This window comes from Sphaerodactylus townsendi, linkage group LG05, assembly GCF_021028975.2.
Source record: "Sphaerodactylus townsendi isolate TG3544 linkage group LG05, MPM_Stown_v2.3, whole genome shotgun sequence".
NCBI classification, from domain to species: domain Eukaryota; kingdom Metazoa; phylum Chordata; class Lepidosauria; order Squamata; family Sphaerodactylidae; genus Sphaerodactylus; species Sphaerodactylus townsendi.
The window spans coordinates 9,019,566-9,044,226 of NC_059429.1; the positions used below are offsets into that span (position 1 = coordinate 9,019,566).

The window sequence follows — 24,661 nt, forward strand, 5'->3', positions numbered from 1 at the left end:
CAGCTTCACAGAGCAGTGAGCCAGGAGGAGGGAGGTAGAGCGTTTGGAGCGGCGCAGAGGCGCTGCCCGTTTGCTCATCAGTGGGTGGTAGACCCTTCGGGGGAGGGCAGTATAGAAATACAACCAATAAATAAATAAATAAATAAATAAAAACCTCACTCCCCGAGCGAGGTTAAAAAGTAGCGTTTTAAGCCACTTGGCGGCATGAGCACAACACTGCTGCAATGCAGCAGCACCTGCTGTGCAAACAACGCCTCAGGGATGGTGTTTTTACTATTGGGCTGTTAATGGGCTGTGCAAAAACAGCCTAAGTGTGCATTTTAGAACAAGGATGAAACCATCTGGTAGAAGACCCACAGGGCATCTTTAAAACCTTCAAGAACTCCAAAAAAAAAAACCATCCGCGATGGGGGGAAGGTGTTGAAAACCAGCTGACAAGAATGTGTAAGAATGGGGTGAGAGAAAGAACTGGAATGTATCATCCAGTAAGGTTGACAGAGGTCAGTCAAGGTTGGCAACTAGTGACCAGAACTTCAAGAAATTTTAGAATCCCTGGTGAATTAATGGTTCACCAATAAAAGAGACAGCAGGTCATTAATGAGCCATGTTGTCTGAGCAGCCTTGTGATTAGAAGGTTTACTTGGAGTCTGGTCTGCTGCCAAGACCAAAATTACTTCCAGCCTAGTCATGAAACACCTACAAATGCCCCAAAGATCAACAGTTACTACTTTGTTCTGTGCCCCTTTGGTGCTGTTTCTATCTGCATCAGCTTGAGACCCTGATGATCCAGAAATAGGAGAGATATTTTTTCTCCAGAACAGCAGGCAGACATGGTAGAGAACCATGAGCTCAAATGCATCACATTGCTTCAGGCAACCCCAGGGGAGGTTGGGTGTCTTCATCAGAATCTGGAGGCTGTCAGATCTTGTGGGAGGACCCAGGGAGCCCTAAGATCTCTGAGTGAACTTGGAGCATGAGAGAAGAATGGGACTGGCAGAGGAAATCACCAAAGAACCCTGAAGGGCCAGTGAGTTCTTCGGACTTGGACTTGGCTGGAGGACTCCAAGGGAGCTACAATATAATTGGAGCTTATTAGTGCTTCCTGTACAAGTTGAGCTTTGGAACCTACCTATTGGTAAAGGGGGATGATTGTAACAAGAATCCCCCAAAATTCAGCTGGAGAATTTATTTGAACTCCTGTGAGAGTTATTTAGGGTGTTGGAAACTGCCTGAGACTATCATTAGCAAGAATTTAAGGAACTGAGTCCATATCTCATGGTACAGTTTCAGGCAGTTTCAATAATAATGGAAATCTGTTGGGGGGATCCTTGCCCTTAAAGAGATCTAGCTACGCTACTCAAAGTGCAACCTCCGTGTGATGATTCCTTTCCTTCTAAAGTAAAATAAGCTACCTGAGTGGAATATGTCTTAGTAGAAGGACAAAATTCCTGATGAAGATTAATGGATAAATGAAATTAACAGAATATGCAATAATGGCAACATTAATGTCTTTAGTGCATAATGGACCAGTTACAGAATTTAAAAATAAATGGAATATATTATTAACTTACATTAATTTAAGATAAGAGAATTAAACTATAGAATTAGAAACTTATAAATAAAGGATTAGTGGGTAAAAAAAAGCTTCCTGAACTTGTTAATATATTAATAGTTGGGAAAATGTAAGATGGCAAGTTTCATGTAAGAAGAATTGTGATAGAATGTTTTCTTTTTAAATTGTATTGTTTGTTATTTTTGTAATTAATAAAAAATAAAGTAAAACAAGCAGGAAAAGTACTATGACCACTATAAATCTGTATTATTATCCTGTTACTTTAGTACTTTATGAGCATCTCTGATGTGCCAGTTTTCTAATCGGTAGTTTTAATCTGCTGATATTGTAGTCTTGAACCAAGACAACCAGATTTTGTAATTATTATTTACAAATCATGTTCTTTCCAATTTCAGTCTGAGGAGCAATACTTTGAGGAGTTCAAAACATACAGCGGAATGTAACCCAGAGCAAAATATGTTTTGGTAACAACATATTGACTTTAAGAACGACAGGTGAACAAAATGCATTTTTGTTTTATTTAGCAGACTCCCATCCTAAGCAGAGATATATCTTTGTAATATATTAACTACAATATACTTGGAAATGTGTGATTCTATTTAGGATGACACTGTTAAGAAATCCACCATGGGAGATTTACCTCAGATTAGAAATAAATTTGAGAATACATTTGTATAGGATTGCACTGTACAAGACTACTTCATTTAAAATATTCAGACTGGTTTATTATGAACCATAAAAAACAATAGAAATTATGAATTGTGCACATGGAACTGAATGAATTACAAAATTCATTTCATTGCTTCCATGGGCAACCATTATTTTATGACTTGAAAAAATATTCCTCCTATGGATTTTTTAGTCTCTCTTAAGTATAGATTGTAGTCCTTGCAATATCGACTTTCTGGTTTCTTGCATCATTCTCACCTATCTGATGTTACAGGCACCTATTGTGGAGCATAAAAGGAGTGCTGAAGTCTACCTGTGTAATATTTTCACAGCCCTTTAAGTAACCTATCTTTTTCATACCTTAGCCTTGGTTCATTAACTTTTCACCTGGGGGACACAGTAAACAGAGAAAAATCAATTTCGACTCAGTCCAACTCTCTAAACTTTCTAGAGTTCTTGTTCAACACTGAAACCATGACCCCAGAGACTCCTCTTCATAGAGAATATATATTAACTTTGTCAGAAGTCTGATTAAATCTCTCTCTCATTCTCACATTTCTCCAAGGCTCTTTTTAGCCCCTCTTTATGCTTACCCTTATTGAAATGAGATATAACAGAACCACATCAGGTTTATCCGAAGGAAGTAACTGCAGGCATTACTTGATTGATGGCTTCTCTGTTTTCCTATTGAAATAATTTTCATTCTTTTCTCCCAGCTCTTCCCTCTGCTATGCCTCAGACTTCAACTAGGCAGGTGGGAAATTCAAAATGGGCGTCTCTCACTATTTAATAATCTCTATAGTAGAGTGTTGCGGGTTTTCCAGGTTGTGTCCCAGTAGCATTTTCTCATGGCGTTTATACCATCTGTGGCTGGCATCTTCAGAGGATCTGATGGTGAAAATATTAAAACAGAGTGGAATATATATACCAATGGAATTTCCAGGGTGGGAAAAGAACCATTTGCATTGGTTAAAAGTGTGAGGTGCAGTTGCAAAGCATTAATAACATCAAAAGACTGCTAGGGGTTGTTGATTTGTTCATTTGCAGGTTAGCACTTGTAGAAGCCTTGAGTTAAGTTGTTAGGGCTGTTCATTGGGAGGCGATAGTCTTGAAAATAAGAGGAGGTGAGACCATGAAGGACTTTGCATGTAATAGGCAATACCTTAAACAGAGCCCTGTGACAAATGTTACTGAGCTTCACTAATCACCTTTAATATTAGTGTAGATATGAGGAAAATAAGGTTACTTGTTTAATCAACTTTTGGGATGCTGACAACCAGCTAGTGTTTTTGCCAAAGACTGGCCATCATAGCTCTAAATGAGCTTTAGTTCCTCAATCACTCACCACCACCCTCAATGGAAAAATTATGACTATCTCAAATTGTTTTTTTTTAATTGCAACTTCTAAATGAAAAATTCTGATAGTTCTATGAGGCCACTTCGCAGGAGATTAGAGCGGCACAGATACCGGTGTACTCCGACCCGGCAGCCACTGGACGTTATACGAACAGTCCAGGAAGAACCGGGGAGAGCAGCCACTGGGCACCATGCAGCCCGGTCGACTTACCTCTCGCGACGTAGCGATAAGCTGGGGCCGCAGGGACCACGCCTCCTGCCCTGCTTGGCGACTGCTCGGCGTTGCAGGGCGGGTAAAGGCTTTGAACTAACAACACCGGATAACGCAGAACAGCTGAATACTGAGTGAAGGGGAAGCGCTTTAATGGATTCGCATAGCTGACTCAAGCTGGCGTTTCAAAAAAACCATGCTGGGAAGCGTGGTTGGGAAATGCCCGGCTTCAGCGCCCGGTGTCGAACGGTAGCAGTGGCCAGCGGCTCGCGAGGCAACTTCTGCACCCCTATTATTGAATGGCTGACCTGGGGATGAAGCGTTTTTGCGTCCAGGGCATACATATGTGGAAGGGCCTAAGTCTTTTTCCGGCTATTTATATCCATATATAGGATAGTTGCTTTAACTTTTAAATACATATTTTATCTGGGGAGGTATAGTTTTAATTAGTCATATTGTAATGCTCCAGTTATTTGATCAAGATATTCCTTGTTGTGAAGGAGCTTTGAAGCACATATTAGGGTTGCCTGCCTGGAAGACTTTCTTTTCCATTGAGTGGATTGCAAAGAGATTCATACATTTACAGATTTGATTATTGAGTCAGGTCTTCCAAGAAGTGAATTGTGAAACCAGATATTACGGTATGAAGGGCTTATACTGTATATGTATATACTGTATATACAGTATATTCAAGGGCTTATATTAAAATTTTCATTTCTATTTCACTGTTGGCAACGCTTTATTTCTTACAACTGAAGAGCAAATTTTCAGTGGAAATTAAAGCTATAAAGAGCCAGACTATATAAGGGTTCAAAGAGCGGAGCCGATAGGAGATAAAAAATGCCAGTCTACAGATGGACATTGCTTTTAGTTTCTTTTTCACTTTCAGGTTTGTCATATGTGTAAACTAATGGGAAGATTCGTTGTCAAGATAGTTCCTATGATGATTATCAAGGACACTGTTCGTGCTAAAGCAAACACGCCCTACATGTTTTTACCTGTAAATAATGCAAATGAATGCTGTACAAATGTTCTGCTTATGGTGAGAGATAACACTATTTTCCATCTTTTTTTTTTTGTATTAGTCTTAAATATTTTCTATAATTATTGTCCAACTGAAAAGATTAAATCTTTCTAACTTAAAGGTGCATGTAATAATTTAAGGTTTATATAGCACATGACAGAACAGGAAGTAAACATGCATCTAGTATTGTATTTAAAAATAATATCCAACAGACATGAGGAAACACTCCAAATTCATTTTGATTCTTTTTTTGTATTCTTTGGACTAAAGTGACATTTATAATATAGTGATTTACTCTGTATATAATGATACACTAACCCACTATTCCTTGAAGATAATTTTAAGGTTTTGTATGTGAAAGTAAGAAAATAACTACTAGAGCTGGTGAAATGTTATTTTCACAGAAAATTGTCTTCTAGTGGATAGCGCTATTTGTTTATAATCTAGTGTGTTCCCTTCCCCCACAAAAAAACAAATAGAAGAACTGTATGATTATAGATGTTTCTTAAAGTGCTGGTGTTTTTCATAAAATCAGTAATTCACTTTTCAGCTTGTAGTGACGATAAGATAGATCCACCACAACCTTCCACAAGAAGAACTCTTTCATATGTAAACAGAAAGGCATTTCTGCCAATTCTCTCTTCCCACTGAAGCCTGTATACTACACTGTTCCAATGGGACTTCTAAACACTATGACTGATTCTCCTGAAGGATGTAGCAGTAAGGCAAGTGAATGAAACTCTGCTTGTGGTTCTTTGAAGCCAACTCAACTAATTGTATACACGGCACCATACTCAACTGCACTTTCCACAGCAGCAAATTTCTTAGCAAATTGTTCCACAAGTACTAAGTACTAAAAGGACTAAAATTGTTCATAAATTGCTAAACAGCCAAGCAGAGAATATGGCAGTATATGTTAAAAAGGATTTTGTACATAATTTAAAAATTAAGATAGAAACTTGTTTAAAAACAAAATATAATCAATAACTAAAGCTGAATGTATTATTATTTCGCCAGGAACTGGCAACCACTACAACTGTCTTATTGGCAAATGTTGTCAGTATTTTCCTCACATCATTTGAAATATTTTCAATGATCCTTTGAAACTATCTTTGCTGTACAATATATATGGGTGTTGGTCTTTGGCCAAAACATTAAATGTGGCAGGCTGTTTTCCACACAAAAATAGAGTACACAAAATATAAAACTCTGTTTTTCTCTTTCCCTTTTATGTAATTTGGTAATAAACATGGGCACACATGACAGAATCTATCACCTGCCTATATTTCCCAGTATTTTTTCATAACAATATAGACCTTCTCCAAGAAAACTGTTAGTGTTTTCTACTGTATGAGCATCAGCATGTGGACAAATTTCAAGCTCAAGGCAAATAATGCTAGTGTTTAATTTACAATTATTTATTTATTTACCTACTTAATTTATACTCCACCTTCCTCCCCATTGGGGATCCAAAGTGACTTGCTACAGTCTGTTTTCTATTTTATCCTCACAACGACTCTGTGAGGTGAGATAGGCTGAGAATGTCTGATTAGGTCTCCAAGATTCTAGTCCAACTCTCTTCACCACTAGACCACACATAATATTATTTGTTTTCTATACTGACAAATGCCATGGAAGCTACAGAGATACTTCCAAGTTAGGAAGTGACTACACAGGTTCTTCCGTCTAAGAAAGAGAAACCTAGTAAGAAATTACGTTGCTTTCACTTCTGAGAAGAGATTTATTTCATATTGAAGGTCTTAGATATTACATAGCAGTTGCTGTGCAGCTTTTATGGTGACTTCTTTTTTTTTTATCCAGTTGTTTTCACGAATTGTTTTAAATTGCAGAATTCATCCTAGTTTGCACTCTCAAATATTAGAACAAATTCAAAATTCATGGCGGATCAATATGAGATTGAAAATGCAAAATCCAAAGGAGGAATTATGAAACTCCAAATAAAGAAGCATTTTGAATCTACAGGAGAATAGCAAACAAGCCTGTTCTGTCCAGCATACAAGGACAACAACTCAGCCTGTACTTTGAGCAGGTCAGGCACTGTACTTCGAGATGAACACAACAGTGTAGTTCTCAGCTCAACAGCCAAGATCTACCCATTTTGCAGCACAGCTAGAAAGGGTACTTGAAAACAACTGGAACCAAGAATAGCAGATCAAAGTGGGGAAAAAAGTTGTAACATGATTGCAAAGGTGTGCCATATGAAATTATTATCAGCCAGGTTCCTTAAAAGTTTTCCAGCAACAGATGGAATTCTTGAGCAGGCAATTTCTGATACTTTGGGAAGTAAAGAGCTATATTTGGAACAGCAGCAGTAGAAGCATGTTGACACAGCAAAGCAACTACAAATTATGCATACGGCCTTTCAGAAAAAGTTGGAAAAGCCAAATGTTACATTTGGTAGCACAGCCAGCAGCTCAAGACTTCTCACAAAAAGATATGCCAAATGCGGTGATATTCAATATGAGGAATATCATCAAGTTCCTGCTAATCCCCCAACCCCCAGCCCCATATCTAGTCATAGGAAGGTGTTTTCTGTTCTTTTCAGAAATTTCCTCTGTGTGGTTTCTGCTCCTTTTTAATTCTGGGTTTTACTTAGGAAGATCTCTCAGTTTAATTCCAGATGTGGAGCTTGCCATAGCTTTCAGTTCATCTATATTGTTTCCCCCTTTATGATACTGATGGGAACATGCATATTGATTAAACACTGCAGAAATGCCATTTTGATGTGATTAGTTCATGTGGTGCTTAATTAAAATGTGTATTTTTGTAAGACATCACAGAACTATTACCTGCAATCAAGGATGTAGGGAAGAGGTCTCAGGTTCGGCCCCCCATTACCATGTATCGAATCTGCCCTCCGTTTGTAGTTTCTTTTGTATTTTTTAGTGTTTTGTTTTGGCCTTAGGAGGTCCAATTTTTAGGCTAGCACCTAGTTAAGCTAACTAGTAATAATCTTGCTATCATGGACCAGAACAAGGATAAGATGGACATCAGCATTCTTGCGCTGCTTTGTTTTAGCAGCCCCAAACTCATCAAGTGTGTTCCCAAGTCTTAAACCAATCAAGTCTTTTCCACAGCATTGTCCATGCCTGGGAATAGAATTTTGCTTAGTATCATGAAGCTTCCCCCTCTTATCATATCCAGAGGGCCATATGCCCCCCCACAATCCCTAGATCCCCCCCCCCTTGGGAACACCCTTGATGAGTTTGGGGCTGCTAAAACAAAGCAGCTCAAGAATGCTGATGACCCTTAACTACTGGACAGGAAATCTGAGACTGAATTAACATTTGAGAGAAAAGGGTGCAGGGTGATCCAGCTGATTTGCTGATGAAATCAAGGTGTGGGCATTTGCAAATTCTTTGTGAGCATCATCATCATCATCATCATCATCATCATCATCATCATCATCATCAACCTTTTATTGGCATGAGTTTAAAATACAACAGAGAAGTTGAGGATAATCAAGTTAAAATAAGTAGGTTCAGACATTTCCAGCAGTTAAAACAATAAATAAAAAAATAAACTAAAATCTGTGGCGAATGTGTTGAGCCAGCGCCAAGAATTTGGCAACGTCTAGGGATCTCTGAGGAGACTGATCGCAAAGCAGATAGAAAGCTTTGACCTTGTTCTGATGAGTAGGCATAGTTCTCAGTATATGGGTCTATATATTGTCTTCTAGATGAAGCATATAGTTCGCAATCTAGGAGGATGTGCTCGATTGTTTCGATGGCTTTTTGTGAGCAGGGACACGTTCTTTGTTGGTATGGGATCTGGAGAAATCTGCCGCTCAGGACTGATGAGGGTAGGACGTTCAGTCGGGCTAGCATTAAGGTACGCCGGAGGTGCGGCGAAGATATATTATAGAAACACCTTGGTAGCCCTTTACTGAAGGGGGGAAGGTAAGAGCCCTCCGGTAAAATGCTGAGGCATTTGCAATCTGAGATCAAGGCGGATCAAGATTGGTAGCCAGAGATCGACTTCTCCTCCTCCATAAATCTGCCGGAGCCCTTTTTAAAGCTAAAAGCTCCAGGTAGCTCCGGTGTTTCTAGTCCCCAGGAAGGCAAAGGTCTGTTCTGTCTGGGAAGGAGGCCCAAGAGCTTAAAACGTTGTCGTGCCCGTTCGAACGGGTCACAGGGACACAGTGTGACACTCTCCCTGCATCTCTTTATTTTTCCAGTCCAAAGAATCCTCGTCGGTTCTGAGCTGTGACATTTCAGCCAACGACAAGTTTATCGTGACGGGCTCTGGGGACAAGAAGGCAACGGTGTATGAACTGGTGTACTGAGGCGGGGGAAGTCTGGGCTCTTGGGTTGTCCTTCCTTAAAGGCACCATGCTTTGGGGGGGGGGGTGGACCGCCCTCTGAGAGCCAGCATCCCGCCACGCAGCCGACCTGCCTGCTCAAACCGCAGCGGAACCTCACCCTCGCTTCCAAAATCCGATTCAGCTATTCCAACGGACCCTGTAGATCCCCACAGCCATATGGACCAGAACCAGGACTGCTTCCCTCCCCTTTGAACATCTGATTCTCAGGAAACCGGATTTCACATCCAAACGCTCTCTGCTTTCACGCACCCCACAGCAGAAGCTGCTTCTCTCAAGACCAGGAACGGAGCACCTCCATGACTTAATTTGGATCATTGGACTATGGGGGGGAGGGAAAAGGTTTCTTATTCTTTTAGAGGACAGCGGGAGAAGCCCTCTTGCCTGTGACACCGCTCCTCCTTTTGCGGATTCCGGGGGTTCGTTTTCCTTTCTTCGGGACTGTATGGGGAGAACCAGTTGTTAATTCCTTTTGTGTAATTAAATGTATTTAAATATTCAATCTCTGCTTTGGGGTTCTTAGTAGAGATGGGCGGTTCCTGTTTCCCAGTTTCTTCAGGGGTGGGGGGAAGAGAGTGGTTTATGCAGGGACTTAAACCCATGTAGTTTCCACAGGTAGCCCTTTTGATCTGGCCGCCAGCTCTGCCCAGGTCCTGCCTTTCCCACCTTCAGACCAAGTTCTGACCATATAATGAGAAGGTGCAGACAGCTTTAAGTGGGGGGTTCTGCTTGACTGGTTATGACTACATTTCTGGCACACAGCCAGCACCGAGTCATGATTCAGCGGTGGACTCTAAATCTGGAGAACCGGATTCAAGTTCCCACTCCTCTTCAGAAAGCCTTCTGGGTGACCCTGGGTCAGTCACTGTTCCTTAGAACTCTCTCGGCTTGCGTGGAGGCAAGCAACGGCAAACCACCTCCGAACGTCTCCTGCCTTAAAAACCCTACGGGATCAGGGTGGACAGCCTATGGTACTCCAGATGTTCATGGACTACAATTCCCCTCAGCCCCTGCCAGCATGGCCAATTGGTGCTCAATAAACACGGTATAGGGTAGGGGTGGCCAACCTATGGCACCTCAGATGTTCAGGGACTACAATTCCCCTCAGCCCTTGCCAGCATGGCCAATTGGTGGTCAATAAACACAGCATAGGGTAGGGGTGGCCAACCTATGGCACTCCAGATGTTCATGGACTACAATTCCCCTCAGCCCCTGCCAGCATGGCCAATTGGTGCTCAATAAACACAGCATAGGGTAGGGGTGGCCAACCTATGGCACTCCAGATGTTCATGGACTACAATTCCCCTCAGCCCCTGCCAGCATGGCCAATTGGTGCTCAATAAACGCGGCATAGGGTAGGGGTGGCCAACCTATGGCACTCCAGATGTTCATGGACTACAATTCCCCTCAGCCCTTACCAGCATGGCTAATTGGCCATACTGGCAGGGGCTGATGGGAATTGTAGTCTGTGATGGAATAGTACTGTAAAACTAGCAAAGTCACATATGACTGTGAAAAGCATCTTTGCCTTTTGATCTCCTGGAGGGAGGACAGGAAACTATGCAGAGGTGCCAGGATGAAACTTCAAAGGACTAAGTTACCTCGTGGCCTGAACAGAGTTTTCCTGAGAAGGGGAAAACAAAGGTTTTTGAATTCCATCTTGAGACGTGGTCAGAGAAGCATCTCTGGGCCATGGGTTCCCGGAATGGGGACAAAGAACCAAAAGGGATGTAACCAGCTGAGCAATCTCTAAACGCATTTATGTTTTAGTTCTTTGTTTTGAACTTTTACAATAAATCCTTGAACAATCAGCTGGTCTGGAGTCATTAGGAGGGAAAAAGGATCCGAGACTGAGGTGGGATAAGAGCGGCTCTCCCAATCTTAATCTCAGCCTCAGTCGTCATATAGTCCATGAACATCTGGAGCCCCATCGGTTGACCAGCCCTGCAAGCTGTGACTTGATGGCACACACAGAGGTACACACAAATGTCTGGCAACAGTGTCTTCTACGCAGGGATGGAAATAGCTATTGATGTTAGTAAGAGTGCCTGGACGTGGGTGGCCCAGACCAGCCCATCTGGTCAAAGCTTGGAAACTAAGCTGGGCCAGCCCAGGTTGGTACTTGGATGGGAGGTCATCAAGAAAGTCAAAGGTTGCTATGTGGAGGCAGGGAATGACCAGTCGTCTCTGCTCCTCCCTTGGCTTCAGGGCCACTATCAGCTGGGCTCAAAATAATTTTACACTCACACACTTGAAAGATCCAGGATTGCCCAATCATCTGATTATTAACTGGAGACATAGGATTCTCCTTAAGATTTTGATGGTAGGGGTCAGAGAGGGAGAGAAAATGAATGAGGCCAGATGGGTAATACTGGACATACGAAATAAATTGGCAGTTTTACAGGAACTCCTCCACTTACAACAGGACATGGCGGCCTATTTATCTCAAGGAGTTCAAATTCACTGCTATGCCCGTGAAAGCCAAATATACTAACTAGATATTCGGTCAACTAGATTCCCAAAGTTGAAACACAAATTGGAGCCAGTTGGCAAGAACTCAAGGTGAACGCAATTTTTTAAAATTACATTAGGGATTATTCATTTATAGGAGAGGAATGGTACCTAGGGTCTTGCATCAGCCCACCCCGGTTTCCCTGTACTAGGCGTGTACAAGGTCTCTGAGACCTCTGCTGGAGTAAGTTTTCCCTTCAGTATCAACTCTTCTAGAAGATGTTAAAATTAACTGCCCGTCTCTGGGAGGTGAACCTACGGACAACACCAATGGACCCTCTGCGTCCGACTGGAAGAGCAACAAAAATCCTGTAAACCAGTGGTTCTCAACCTTCCTAATGCCGCGACCCTTCAATACAGTTCCTCATGTTGTGGGGACCCCCAACCCTAACATTTATCCATTTTACAGATGGAGAACACTGATGCAGAGAGTCTTAGGCAGTGGTTCTCAACCTTCCTAATGCCGCGACCCTTTAATACAGTTCCTCATGTTGTGGTGACCCCCAACCCTAACATTTATCCATTTTACAGATGAAGAACACTGATGCAGAGAGTCTTAGGCAGTGGTTCTCAACCTTCCTAATGCCGCGACCCTTTAATACAGCTCCTCATGTTGTGGGGATCCCCAACCCTAACATTTATCCATTTTACAGATGGAGAACACTGATGCAGAGAGTCTTAGGCGACCCCTGGGAAAAGGTCATTCCACCCCCACAGGTTGAGAACCACTGTTGTAAACCAATGGATCACAGACCTTACTTCTTCACTAACATCTGACTGCGCAACGTATGAACGACAACCGTGTGCTCATATTTTCAGATATTTGGAAACCTTTCATAGCTATTTGTGTTGCCACCATCGAGTATATTTTTGTTTCGACACACGAGAAAATAATTACATCCCCTTTTTAGCTGCTGCTGGATTTTGAGGTTTTCCCATTTCTTTCTTTTTTCTTTCTTTGAAAGAAAGCATTTTCAAAAATTCAAGAAAAAAAACCTCTCCCAGGAGATACAGTGGCCCAGATGAAGGAGGAAAGCGGGCCTGCGGGAACAGCTCTTAAGATTAAGATTCAAGCAGGCTCGTTTTCCAACCCGGATCCTCCCTCCTCGGTCCTTTTCAAATCTTCCTTCCAGCACAGAACGCTCGACTGACTCTCGCTCGAAGGCCTCAAATAAAAAAATCCTCCTGTGAGAATCCCGGCTGCGGTAGATTTTTTTTTTATTATTAAATACATCCGTCAAAGCAAAAACCAAAAAAACCAAAAAGAGACTGCAATGGCTCTCTTCCATCACAAGTAACCCCTTCCCCCTTTTATTAGCCCGAGATTTTTTTTTAAAAAAAACGAATACACAAGAAAAACAGTCCCCCGAAGACAAAAACGCTCCCCAGAAAAAAAAAAGAAACACAGGGAGAAACAAAGCAGCAGCCGCCGGAATCCCTTCGTCGTCGCTTTTGTTCTGAAAGGAATTATTTCTCTCTCCCCCCGCCGCCGTAGAAGTAGGGTGCTCGGTGGTGGTGGTTCGGGTGTGTGTGTGTGTGCTGCTGCCCCTGCTGTCTCTCTCTCTCCCTGGCCAAGGTCCTGTAAGCTTTATTCTTTGGCTGGAAACTGGGGAGAGTGGTTAGCTCCTGTCCCAGCTAAGTGTCTCTGATGAGGCCATCGACCTTCCTCAGTAGATGACCTCATAAACGGAGGCTTTCTTGTCCCCGGAGCCGGTGACGATGAACTGGTCATCCGTAGAAATGTCACAGCTGAGGACGGAGGACGATTCCTTCGACTGAAACAGCGGAAAAAGAACATGTTAGCCGTTCGTATAGGTTGGATGGCCCAGACTTAGTGGCGTATTTGCCCGGGGACAGGGGGTTAGTGGCGTATTTGCCCGGGGACATGGGGTTAGTGGCATATATGCCCAGGGACATGGGGTTAGTGGCGTATTTGCCCGGGGACATGGGGTTAGTGGCGTATTTGCCCGGGGACATGGGGTTACCCATGTCCCTGGGCGCAATTAATCTGGTCATGTGGGGAGCACAAAATCGCCTCCCCCACGTGACCAGATGCCTTCCAGCCCAGCAGCCATTGCCCCTGCGCAAGTTCCTCTCGCGCTGTGGCTGCAGGGCCAGGAAGAGGGGCTGGCTGTGCTCTTCCCTGCAAGTAAGCGCTTTTAAAAGTAAAGTGCTTACTTGTGAGTAAGAAGAAGAAGAGAAGAGTTTGGATTTATATCCCCGCTTTCTCTCCTGTAGGAGACTCAAAGGGGCTTACAATCAAACAGGTGGCGTAGGTTTTAGCCGATTACCCAAACCTACTGTACTTGTTTTGCAAAGCGGAAAGAAAGAGGGCCGTTCATACTGACATCAGCAAGTCCATGCTCAAAACGACCTCTTGTTTAATGTATTGTCGAAGGCTTTCACGGCCGGAATCACTGGGGTGCTGTGTGGTTTCCGGGCTGTATGGCCGTGTTCTAGCAGCATTCTCTCCTGACGTTTCGCCTGCATCCGTGGCTGGCATCTTCATCCTCTGACATCAGATCCTCTGAAGATGCCAGCCACCGAAGATCTCACCGAAAGCGAAATGTCAGGGGAAAATATCACTAGAACTGCAACCGCCATTCTTCCCGGAAACCACACAACTAACTGACCCTACTCGAAAGCATATAGAGATTAAAGTAGAGCGGGGGGGAGACGGGGGACGGACAGACACGGAGAAACCTAACCATTATCTCTAAGCCTACGCAATCTGAACCGATCAGAGGTGTTCCTGGGTTAAATACAACACATTTCTCCACATTGCTGAGTAAAATCTCTCTCAGTCCGCTTTAAGCTTTGAAAACAAAACAAAACAAAACTACAGTGGACTCCTTTCTGTCCTAACCCTCCCACATACAAGCGTAGGTTTCTCATCCCCTTACCTGGAATATACTGGCTCCATAAGGGGTTCTCCATGCATTCAAGAGGTTATCCTTTCCCGTACTGACAAACCATTTCCCTGGATCGGGATAGAGCAGAAGCGAAAAGATCATCCCCCAAAATCCTCATCTCGTCCCGCCCACCCCCCAATGCCGAGAAGCAAGTTTACCAAGCAGAAGTTGCCAATTCATCTTTCCCCCCATCCCCGTCCTCTCCAGACCTCTAAAGCTACTTTATTTAAAATATTCAATACCCTTTTTCTCCAATACACGAAAAACGTAAACACTAAAATTATAACCAAGTCAAACCATCGCTGGAGCCCTGATCTGCCCCTTTCAACTTCTAACAACCCTCCAGATCTTCTGTCGGAAATGCCAAAAAGTTACTACCGGTAGTTACACGTAACCCCATTCCCTGCCGTTTTTGGTCAGCTCCGCCTCTTGTGGCAGCCATTTTGTGTCAACGTTCCAAAAGGTTGAAGACCCCTTTCCCAGTACCCACATCCAGAGAGGCTCTAAGGCAGTGGTGGCGAACCTATAGCACGGGTGCCAGAGGTGGCACTCAGAGCCCTCTCTTTGGGCACGCACAAATAGAGCCCCCCCCCCCACATCTAGGTTTTCTTGGGCCATTGGGCTCGATTATTAGCATTACACCTAAGACCTATTTTTGGAAAAAACTGATTGTGCGGGTAGCCCTGTTGGGGTGCCATTGAGCCCCGCTGATTTTCAGTACGCAAAATAACTAAAAAAGCGTGATCCTTTACCTGGGAATTGGCTGGGTTTGTTGGCAATGGGGCTTGCTTCTGGGCAAAATCCTCCTAGAGATTGTTGATTCGCCCATGGGAAGAGTTGCACTTTTGGTTGCTTCAAAACAAAAAAAAAACCACCCGGCGACCACCAAAGCTTACTCGAAATTAGCGCACACCTCGGAGCCAACCGTTTTTTCTAAACTAAAACCTCAGTATTCAGGTTAAATCGCCGTGTTGGCACTTTGCGATAAAGAAGTGGGTCTTGGGTTGCGAAATTGGAGCACTTTCGGTCCGCAAAGAAAAGGTTAAGCCCGTCCACTGCTCCTAAAAGGGAATATGTCCAGGATCGAACTCAGGATCTTCCATACACAAAACCAGTTCTTGGCCCCCAGAGCCACTGCCGCTCCCTGGGCACTGTAACCGTCAAGCCAATGTGATCTCGCCAGCAACAAAATACACCACACGGATTACAAAATCCCAGGGCTGAGTTCTAAATATTCTAAACCCCAAGTATTATTATGAACCTGTGCAAAGGATACCCTGGGCAGTGTGGGGGGTTCTAAATTATGTTCTATAACACACCGTTTATGGGGGGGGGGGCGTGATTCCCACCTGCCTCTCTTTCTGTCACTCCACACAGGGCATGAGAATGTACTGGGTATGATCGACCTGACAGACTGCTGAGAGGTATGAGTCTCCGCCCCTCTCTAAAACTCTATGATCAACCTGGGACAGGCCGTTCTGCTTAGGGCGGGGTCCCCCTTCCCTTTTGCAATGTTGGCACAAAATGGCGGCCACAGGTGGACCCGAGCAAAAAATGGCAACGATCGAGGTGATGCGTACCTGTGGTAACTTTTCAATATTTCAGACGGAAGGTCTGTTTGACGTGCGGCTTTTTCATGCAGGTTATACATACATACACAAGCCTTTATTGGCATAGTCAGAAAGAGTTACATAAATCGGGAACAATTGCTTGGATACATGATAGATAAAAGGCCCCACGGGAAGCACAACAAATACGTTCTACTGGGAACTCTCAACTATCTCCGCAATGAAATTGGCGATCTCTTCACAAAGACCGGGGTCCGGGTTGTTTAACAATAGAGATAACCTAGTCAGATCAGGCAGCCCAGATTGGAAGAAAAAATGTAAGTTGGTTATTATCATTTTAAAATATATAGTCGAAGGCTTTCGCGGCTGGAATCACCGGGGTGCTGTGGGGTTTCCGGGCTGCATGGCCGTGTTCTAGCAGCATTTTCTCCTGACGTTTCGCCTGCATCTGTGGCTGGCATCTTCAGAGGATCTTCAGATCTTCACACAGCCCGGAAACCACACAAACCCCCATTCCAAAATAGTTTTGTGAGAATGTTGCAAGTTTTTTGAGGAACTATTTGGTCAGGCGCAATCATTGCCTACATAGTAGTAACGGCTAAATTATTTTATGTGTGCGTGAATGTTTGTGATTGTTCAACGTTGTTTTAATGTATTTTAATGTTTTAATGTCTCAGTTAGTAGATAAATGCTCCTTTTTACTAACCCTGTAATTTATAATGCCAATAAAGGCTTTGGAATTGGAATTGGAAATAGTTTTGTGCATCTACACGGCACGCCTTTGGCTGCACAGGATGAGATCTTTGTGTTCGGAGGTGGCTGCAGCCACAGCAACGTTCTTAGAAGTCTGCGCAGCCAATCAGATCTCCAACAGCTGATCAGAAGCTGGCATTGTAAAAGCTGCACCTACTCCCACTTGCTTTCTAAAAAACACTCGGCAGGTGTCAGGAAGAATGTCGGTGGGCAGCAAAATTAAAGACGTTATTGGGCCCCGGGTTTACCGCATTTCCTACGAGGCAAGAGACCACCTACCGCCAAGGAGGCCGAACCTTGCAGACCAAGGACGCAGCTCTCATTAAGGGGGAGATGGAGGCTTCAAAAGTACTTCTCGGAGAAGCTTCGACACGTGCAGGATCTCGACGTTGCTGCTTTCCATCCCGACGGCCAGCCATTCGCCTGTGGGGCAGGAGCCCAGGGAGAAAATCTGGGGGAGGGGCAGAGAAAAGACAGGGCTGGAGTCGGGCGTGAAAGAGGAGGGGCAGGGATTTCCGCTGTCGAGGCCGCGTGCACGCTGCCGTTCCGGAGAAGCGCCGCAATATTCAATTCACAAACAAGCGTCTAGCTCAGTGGTGGCGAACCTATGGCACGGGTGCCAGAGGTGGCACTCAGAGCCCTCTCTGTGGGCACGCGCAAACAGAGTTCATAATGTGGGGGGAAATTGCCCCCCCCCCCCAATCTAGGCTGGCTTGGGCCACTGGAAGCTTGGTCAGTAACGCAATTAAACCTAAAGACCCAGCCTTGGGGAAGCTGTAGGTCACCCTGTTAAGCGCTGTTAAACCCTACTGATTTTCATGCAAAGAACTAAAACGCAATCCTTTACCTGGGAGTAAGCTCGATTGCTGGCAATGGGGCTTGCTTCTGAGTAAACCCTCTTAGGGTCGTGATTCACTCGTTGGAAGAGTTGCACGGTTGCTTCAAAGCAAAGCCAATGACTACCACCAAGCTTACTCCCAAGTAACGCACGCCTTGGAGCCAACTGTTTTTTTCTAAACTAAAACCTCAGTATTCAGGTGAAATTGCCGTGTTGGCACTTTGCGATAAATAAGTGGGTTTTGGGTTGCAATTTGGGCACTCGGTCTCAAAAAGGTTTGCCATCACTGGTCTAGCTCTTGTGGATCGGACACAAAGATCAGAAAAGGGCTGGACTAACGTAGCCAGGGAGCAAGCTTTCGGGGCCCACACAGAAACCCGGCCCATCCCCAAGCCCAGCAAACAAAAGAGAAAAGCGTGCCAAATTCATGCAAACTACCCAGAACCACATTTTGATGAGCCAATGCAGGCAGCGGCAAACCACCTCTGAACATCTCATGCCTCGAAAACCCGAGCGGGTCACTGTCAGTCAACTGTTGCTTGACAGCCCGAACACACACAGAGAGACAGTCGGAGCATTTTAATCCTATATTTACGCTCCATGAAGTCTCTGCCCCGAGCACAACCTCTTCCTCACCCAGAAGAACTAGAGCAGTGGCGTAGCGCCCTGCGGAGATCGGGGGTCGCAACGCCCCAGGTGCACGCCTGTGTGGGGGAATGGCGAGGGCATGGAGGGGACGTTCCAGGGCGAGGGCGTGGCAGGGGCGCAAATGTGTCCCGGGTGCAGTTCCCCCTTGTTCTGCCCCTGGCCAAGAGCAGCCCCCTTGCCCCACCTTAGACTGGTTCCTAGGTCTCCCAGGCCCCTCCTCCCTACTGCAAGCAGCTCCCCAATGTACTTATAATTTTGCTTCAGAAAAAGTTATATTCCTTCCCCCCCTACACCCAGAACTATTAAAATCAGCAATACAATAATTTTCTTTAGAAATCAATGAAAGCAGGAATACTGCAGCGAACACGATTTTATAACTGGAGAACTGCTCAGATAGCGACCTGGGCAGTACAGGACTACCCCTTTCTGATGGCTGCAGATCTCCTGTAAGTACAAGAGTCTGCAAACAACAGAGATCTGTCCCTCTGGAGAAAATGGCTGCTTTGGAAGGTGGACTGTGTGGCATTATACCCTGCTGCGTGCTGGAGAATCTCCTCACAGAGATTAAAGTCCTTCTCTTCCAACACTGAGGTCCTTTCCTTCCCCAATCCATACCTTCTCTAGGCACCATAGCCTGCAACCCTATATTTTGGCAACCCTCCTCTGCTCTTTCTTTGTGCATCCTCTCAGCTTGGATGACGCCCTAGATCAGGGGTCTGCAACCTGTGGATCTCCAGACGTTCATGGACTACAAATCCCATCAGCCCCTGCCAGCATGGCCAACTGGCAGGGGCTGATGGGAATTGTAGTCCATGAACATCTGGAGCTATCCTGGTCACCATAAGATTTGCCACCTTACACCTATGCTGTGCTGCATGAGGCAATTGGCACCACGCTGGCTTGGGCTGATGGATTCCGTAGTCCATGAACACATCTGGGTGCCATGAAATTGGCCACCTCTACCCTATGCTGTGTTTATTGAGCACCAATTGGCCATGCTGGCAGGGGCTGATGGGAATTGTAGTCCATGAACATCTGGAGTGCCATAGGTTGGCCACCCCTTACCCTATGCTGTGTTTATTGAGCACCAATTGGCCATGCTGGCAGAGGCTGATGGGAATTTTAGTCCACGAACATCTGGAGTGCCATAGGTTGGCCACCCCTACCCTATACAAAGTTTATGGAGCACCAGTTGGCCGTGCTGGCAGGGGCTGATGGGATTGTAGTCCATGAACATCTGAGTGCCATAGGTTGCCACCCCTACCCTATGCTTTGTGTTTATTGGAGTTACACCACTCCGCCAAGCAGAAATGATGGGAATTGTAGTCCATGAACATCTGGAGTGCCATAGGTTGGCCACCCCTTACCCTATGCTGTGTTTATTGAGCACCAATTGGCCATGCTGGCAGGGGCTGATGGGAATTGTAGTCCATGAACATCTGGAGAGCTGCAGGTTGCAGACCCCTGCCCTAGATGGGTCCACCAGGGGAGCATGGAAACTGTTCCCTGTCTCGATGGCTCATGCTCATTGGCCAGAACTCCAGAGTCCCCGCCCCTTCCTCCCACTGCAGGAGCCCTGCCCCTTTCTCACCTGGGAGCTAAAGTCGTGTTGCTGCAGCTGCCGGCCTTCCCTCAGATCCCAACACCGGACAGTGTTGTCCAGCCCTCCTGTCCAGAGTTTTGTGCCGTCGTTGGAGATGTCGATGCAGCTGGCCCCGTCTGTGTGACCCTGGAACTGCCTGGAGGAGGGGGTGGGCGGGGGAAAGAGACGCAAGACGGCAGTCAATGCAGAACGCTGGTGTTTCTGAAAACCTCTGGTTGCAGGCCGGGCCAGAACAGCAGAAGTCGAGGCTGGAGGAAGCACATATCCAAGCAGTCTCCAGATGGGGGAGGCCCCAGATTCCGCTCTGCAGACCCAATTCTGGTCTGCAGTTATTGTGGACCATAGAGAAACATGCAAGGAGTTAACTTTCCACACGAACGACTACGTCTTTTGAAAGCAAACTCAGACCTGTTGTGAATGCACGGCTTGATCCAACGGAAGGACTTTTAAATACAGAGAAAAGAATTGCATCAATTCAACCCATTACAAATTCCCTCGCATCAGCAACTATGTAGAAAAGTTACTCACTGGTGGACTCCGATGCAAGATGTGGCACACCACCTAAAGCCCAGGTGTCAAACTCGCGGCCCTCCAGATGTTATGGACTACAGTTCCCATCATCCCTAGTCCATAACATCTGGAGGGCCGTGAATTTGACAGCTGTGGCCTAAAACATTACTGTATATTTAAAGGGGGATTAGATAGACTCATGCAAGAGAGTTGTATCAGCGGTGGTGACTAATGAGAACCTCCATATTCACAGGCAGTCAACCTCTGAATACCAGTAATAGGAGGCAACAGCAGATTTAAGGCCTCAGCCTCTGTGCCCTGTGGTTGGACCACCAGAAGAACTGGCTGGCTGATGTGTGAGACTGGATTCTGGACTGACCACTGGTCTGATCTGGCGGGGCTCTTCTTGGCAAAAACTACTGTGATCTCAGCAGCAAAATATCATGTTAACTAATTCTCACAACATCAGAAGGAAGCGCTAAAAAGGAAGAGCAGCAGTGGCGTAGTGGTTAAGAGCAGGTGCACTCTAATCTGGAGGAACCGGGTTCGATTCCCTGCTCTGCCGCTTGAGCTGCGGAGGCTTATCTGGGGAATTCAGATTAGCCTGTGCATTCCCTCACACGCCAGCTGGGTGACCTTGGGCTAGTCACAGTTCTTTGGAGCTTTCTCAGCCCCACCTACCTCACAGGGTGCTTGTTGTGAGAGGAGAAGGGAAAGGATATTGTAAGCCCCTTTGAGTCTCCTTACAAGAGAGAAAGGGGGGATATGCCATTTTATTATGTTTATTGTTGTACACTGCCCGGAGCCCCTCAGGGATAGGGCGGTATAAAAATCTAATAAATAAATAAATAAATAAATAAATAAATAAATCCAACTCTTCTTCTTCTTTTTCTGTGGATGCTCACAGGAGCCAAGGTTTACAGGAAAGGAGCCCCCATAGTTAACTCAGTCCCTTCCCGGGATTTAACCGAAAAAGCACAGGCAGTACATTTCTACTTTCCCCCCTTAAAAAAAACAGTTTCAATTAACAGCTCAAAAGGATTTAGACAAAACGGATCTACTTCTCAGTCCCCAACTGAAGCTCCCAATATTGCTCTTCTTCTAAAATGCTGCTTTTTTAGCTGTATGGTGACATCCCATCGGTTAGGAACAAAAAAATTTAAAATAAGAAGTTTTTTTTAAAAAAGGCAGCAATAATTCCAACAGGGGAATCAAAGCTTCCTTAAGGTAGCACGACACAGCTGGGAGTGTAACTACGTCGAAGTAGCTTCTACTGAATAAAGGGACCTGGATCGTAGCCCACAATGCACTGGGGGGGACGAGGGTGTGACCTCCAATTCCCCACAGATCTTTCCCACCCCCCTCTAACCCATTTCTCACCTAACCAGAGTCTGGTTCTGCAGATCCCACACTACGATGTTCCCGTCGCTGCAGCAGGAAAAGCAGACTTTGGCGTCCGGGCTGATGGCCAAGGCGTAGCAGGCCGGGGCGGAGGAGGTCAGCTCGGCCTTGATCCGCGGGGTAGGAGCCGCCAGGTCCCAGATGGAGAGGGTGCTGGCCTCCCCGCCCACGATGAGGCTCCGGCTGTCCGGGAGAAGCTTGCAGGAGCGGATGTAGTTCTCCCGATTCTAGGGATAAAAAGGAGGAAGGAGCCACTGAAACTCCCACCACCTGTTGGGAGGCCGTGGCATGGTAATTCAGAGCAGGTGCGCTCTAATCTGGAGAACTGGGTTTGATTCCCCGCCCTGCCGCTTGAGCTGGGGAGTATCATTTTAACATTATCTTACTATCACAAATGTACAATTTTGTATATTTGTGATAGTAAGATAATGTTAAAATGATACTCACCTAGTGAATTGGAGTATGCATGGGTGTAATACTTGAGCTGTGGAGGCCTATCTGGTAAGAAGAAGAAGAAGAAGAAGAAGAAGAAGAAGAAGAAGAGGAGGAGGAGGAGGAGGAGGAGGAGGAGGAGGAGGAGGAGGAGGAGGAGGAGTTTGGATTTATATCCCCCCTTTCTCTCCTGCAGGAGACTCAAAGGGGCTGACAATCTCCTTGCCCTTCCCCCCTCACAACAAACACCCTGTGAGGTAGGTGGGGCTGAGAGAGCTCTGAGAAACTGTGACTAGCCCAAGGTCACCCAGCTGGCGTGTGTTGGGAGTGTACAGGCTAATCTGAATTCCCCAGATAAGCCTCCACAACTCAAGTGGCAGAGCTGGGAATCAAACCCGGTTCCTCCAGATCTGAGTGCACCTGCTCTTAGCCACTGCTCTTAGCCACTACGCCACTGCTGCTCCTGTAAGGTAGGACAGTAAGGTAAGCCCTGTAAGGTAGGACATTAAACCAGATTAGCTTGTGCACTCCAACACATGCCAGCAGGGTGACCTTGGGATAGCCACGGTTTTTTGGAGCTCTCTCAGCCCCACCTACCTCACAGGGTGTTTCTTGTGAGGGGGGAAGAGAAATGTGTTTGTAAGCCCCTGCCAGTCTCTTACAGGAGAGAAAGGGGGGATATAAATCCAACTCTTCTTTTTCTTTTTCTGAGGATGCTCACAGGAGCCAAGGTTTACAGGAAAGGAACCCCCACAGTTAATCCAGTCCCTTCCCCGGATTTAACTGAAATAGCACTGGCAGTACATTTCTACTTTCCCCCCTTAAAGAAACAGTTTCAATTAACAGCTCAAAAGGATCTAGACAAAACGGATCTAGTTCTCGGTCCCCAACTGCAGCTCCCAATCTTGCTCTTCCCACACCGGATGCAGAAATGCAAAAGCGGCATCCTCTTCCTCAACTTACTAGGCAGTCTAGCTGCGCGACGGGCATCTTGGCTCCGGGCTGCCCCACGTCCCACACCTTGACACATCCCTTCCCTCCGGTGTAGACATGCTGGGTGGAGTTGCTGATGGTCACGGCACAGACCACTTCGCCGTGGGTTAGCGTGTGGAGCTGGTGGGCGTGCCGCGGGATGCCGGAGCCGATGAGGGCGTCAGGTGGGAACGGGACGGGCTGCATTTGACCGTCGGCGCTCACGTGGAAGGAGTAGGCCCTGGACATGGGGAGGGCAGAGATGGGGAAAGAGCCTTCAAACAGAGTAGCCTGTCTCAGCTGGCAAGGTGAGAAAGACCAAGGAAAAAACGGGCAAAAGGTCTCTGAAGGTATTTGCAAGCTACCTGGGCGGTTCAAGTTTGGCATCCGTCTATCGCAGACCTGGGCATTATACGGCCCGCGGGCCACATGCGGCCCGCCGGATGACCCTGACTGGCCCCCCTGCCGTCCTGGGGAGCGAGGCGTCTTTGAAAGCCCACTTCGCATTGCTGGTTGCCTATGGCTGCACCCGGCTTCACCATAGGGCCTTTTTCAAAGCGCACTTTCACCTGCCTTTTGGCAATTTCTCCGGCCCTCCACGTCGTATTTTACTGTTTCAGCGCGCTCACGGGCGGTGCCTTGGAGGCCATATCATGCCCGTGTTGTGCTTTGCCTTCAACACTGGCCTCGCAGCCAGTTCCTGGATTATGGCTTCAAGGTATTGGTTTTAACCTTCAAGGACCTTCACAGCGGCCGCAGGGACCCCAATGCCTCACGAGACCGCTCTGGCCCCATATGTCCTACGTCCAGGTCCCTGCATGCTCAGCAGAGGCCAATTGTTGCTGCCGTGATCCCCGCCCTCTATGGATGCGCGCGGGTTGGCCTCCACTCGGACCCGCAGGGCTTCTTTAAAGCCTCTAAACCCTGCCTGCGCGACAGAATGCTCTCCACTCCAGACTGTCAGACTGCGGGATATAATGAGTTCCGCAGGGCCTGCAAGACTGAGCTATTCCACCGGGCTTTTGGGGGGACCAGCTGCTGATGTGGGTGCCCGAAACAATCTAAGACCCACTGTTCCCCTTTTAAGAGGAGTTTTAATAGTCGGATGCCATCTATTTTAATTAGGTTTGACAATTGAATGCTGCATTTTAACTCTTAACTCTGTATTTATTCTGTTTTATTGTTCGTTGGTACTGTAAACCGTCCTGAGCCTTTCGGGTGAGGGAGGTATAAAAATGAAATAATAAATAAATAAAAATAATAAATTATGAGGCCCCATGGAAAAAATAATTGCCCACCCCCCTGGTCTATCGCCTTGATTCTTCTCAAAACACTCCT

At 45.9% G+C, this 24,661-nt stretch overlaps 1 protein-coding gene across 1 annotated transcript in view; it reads right to left on the reverse strand.

Annotated features, from left to right (window-relative positions):
- Positions 1 to 12,887: 12,887 nt before the first annotated feature.
- The window catches only part of LOC125433259 (transducin-like enhancer protein 1), a 74,176-nt gene continuing 62,402 nt past the window's right edge, over positions 12,888 to 24,661 (reverse strand). The window contains 7 exon segments of the mRNA XM_048497760.1: positions 12,888 to 13,461; positions 14,590 to 14,666; positions 17,168 to 17,279; positions 17,281 to 17,370; positions 19,997 to 20,144; positions 21,899 to 22,146; positions 23,315 to 23,779. Of these exon segments, the coding sequence (XP_048353717.1) occupies positions 13,354 to 13,461; positions 14,590 to 14,666; positions 17,168 to 17,279; positions 17,281 to 17,370; positions 19,997 to 20,144; positions 21,899 to 22,146; positions 23,315 to 23,779 (1,248 nt within the window). The 3' untranslated portion in view covers positions 12,888 to 13,353.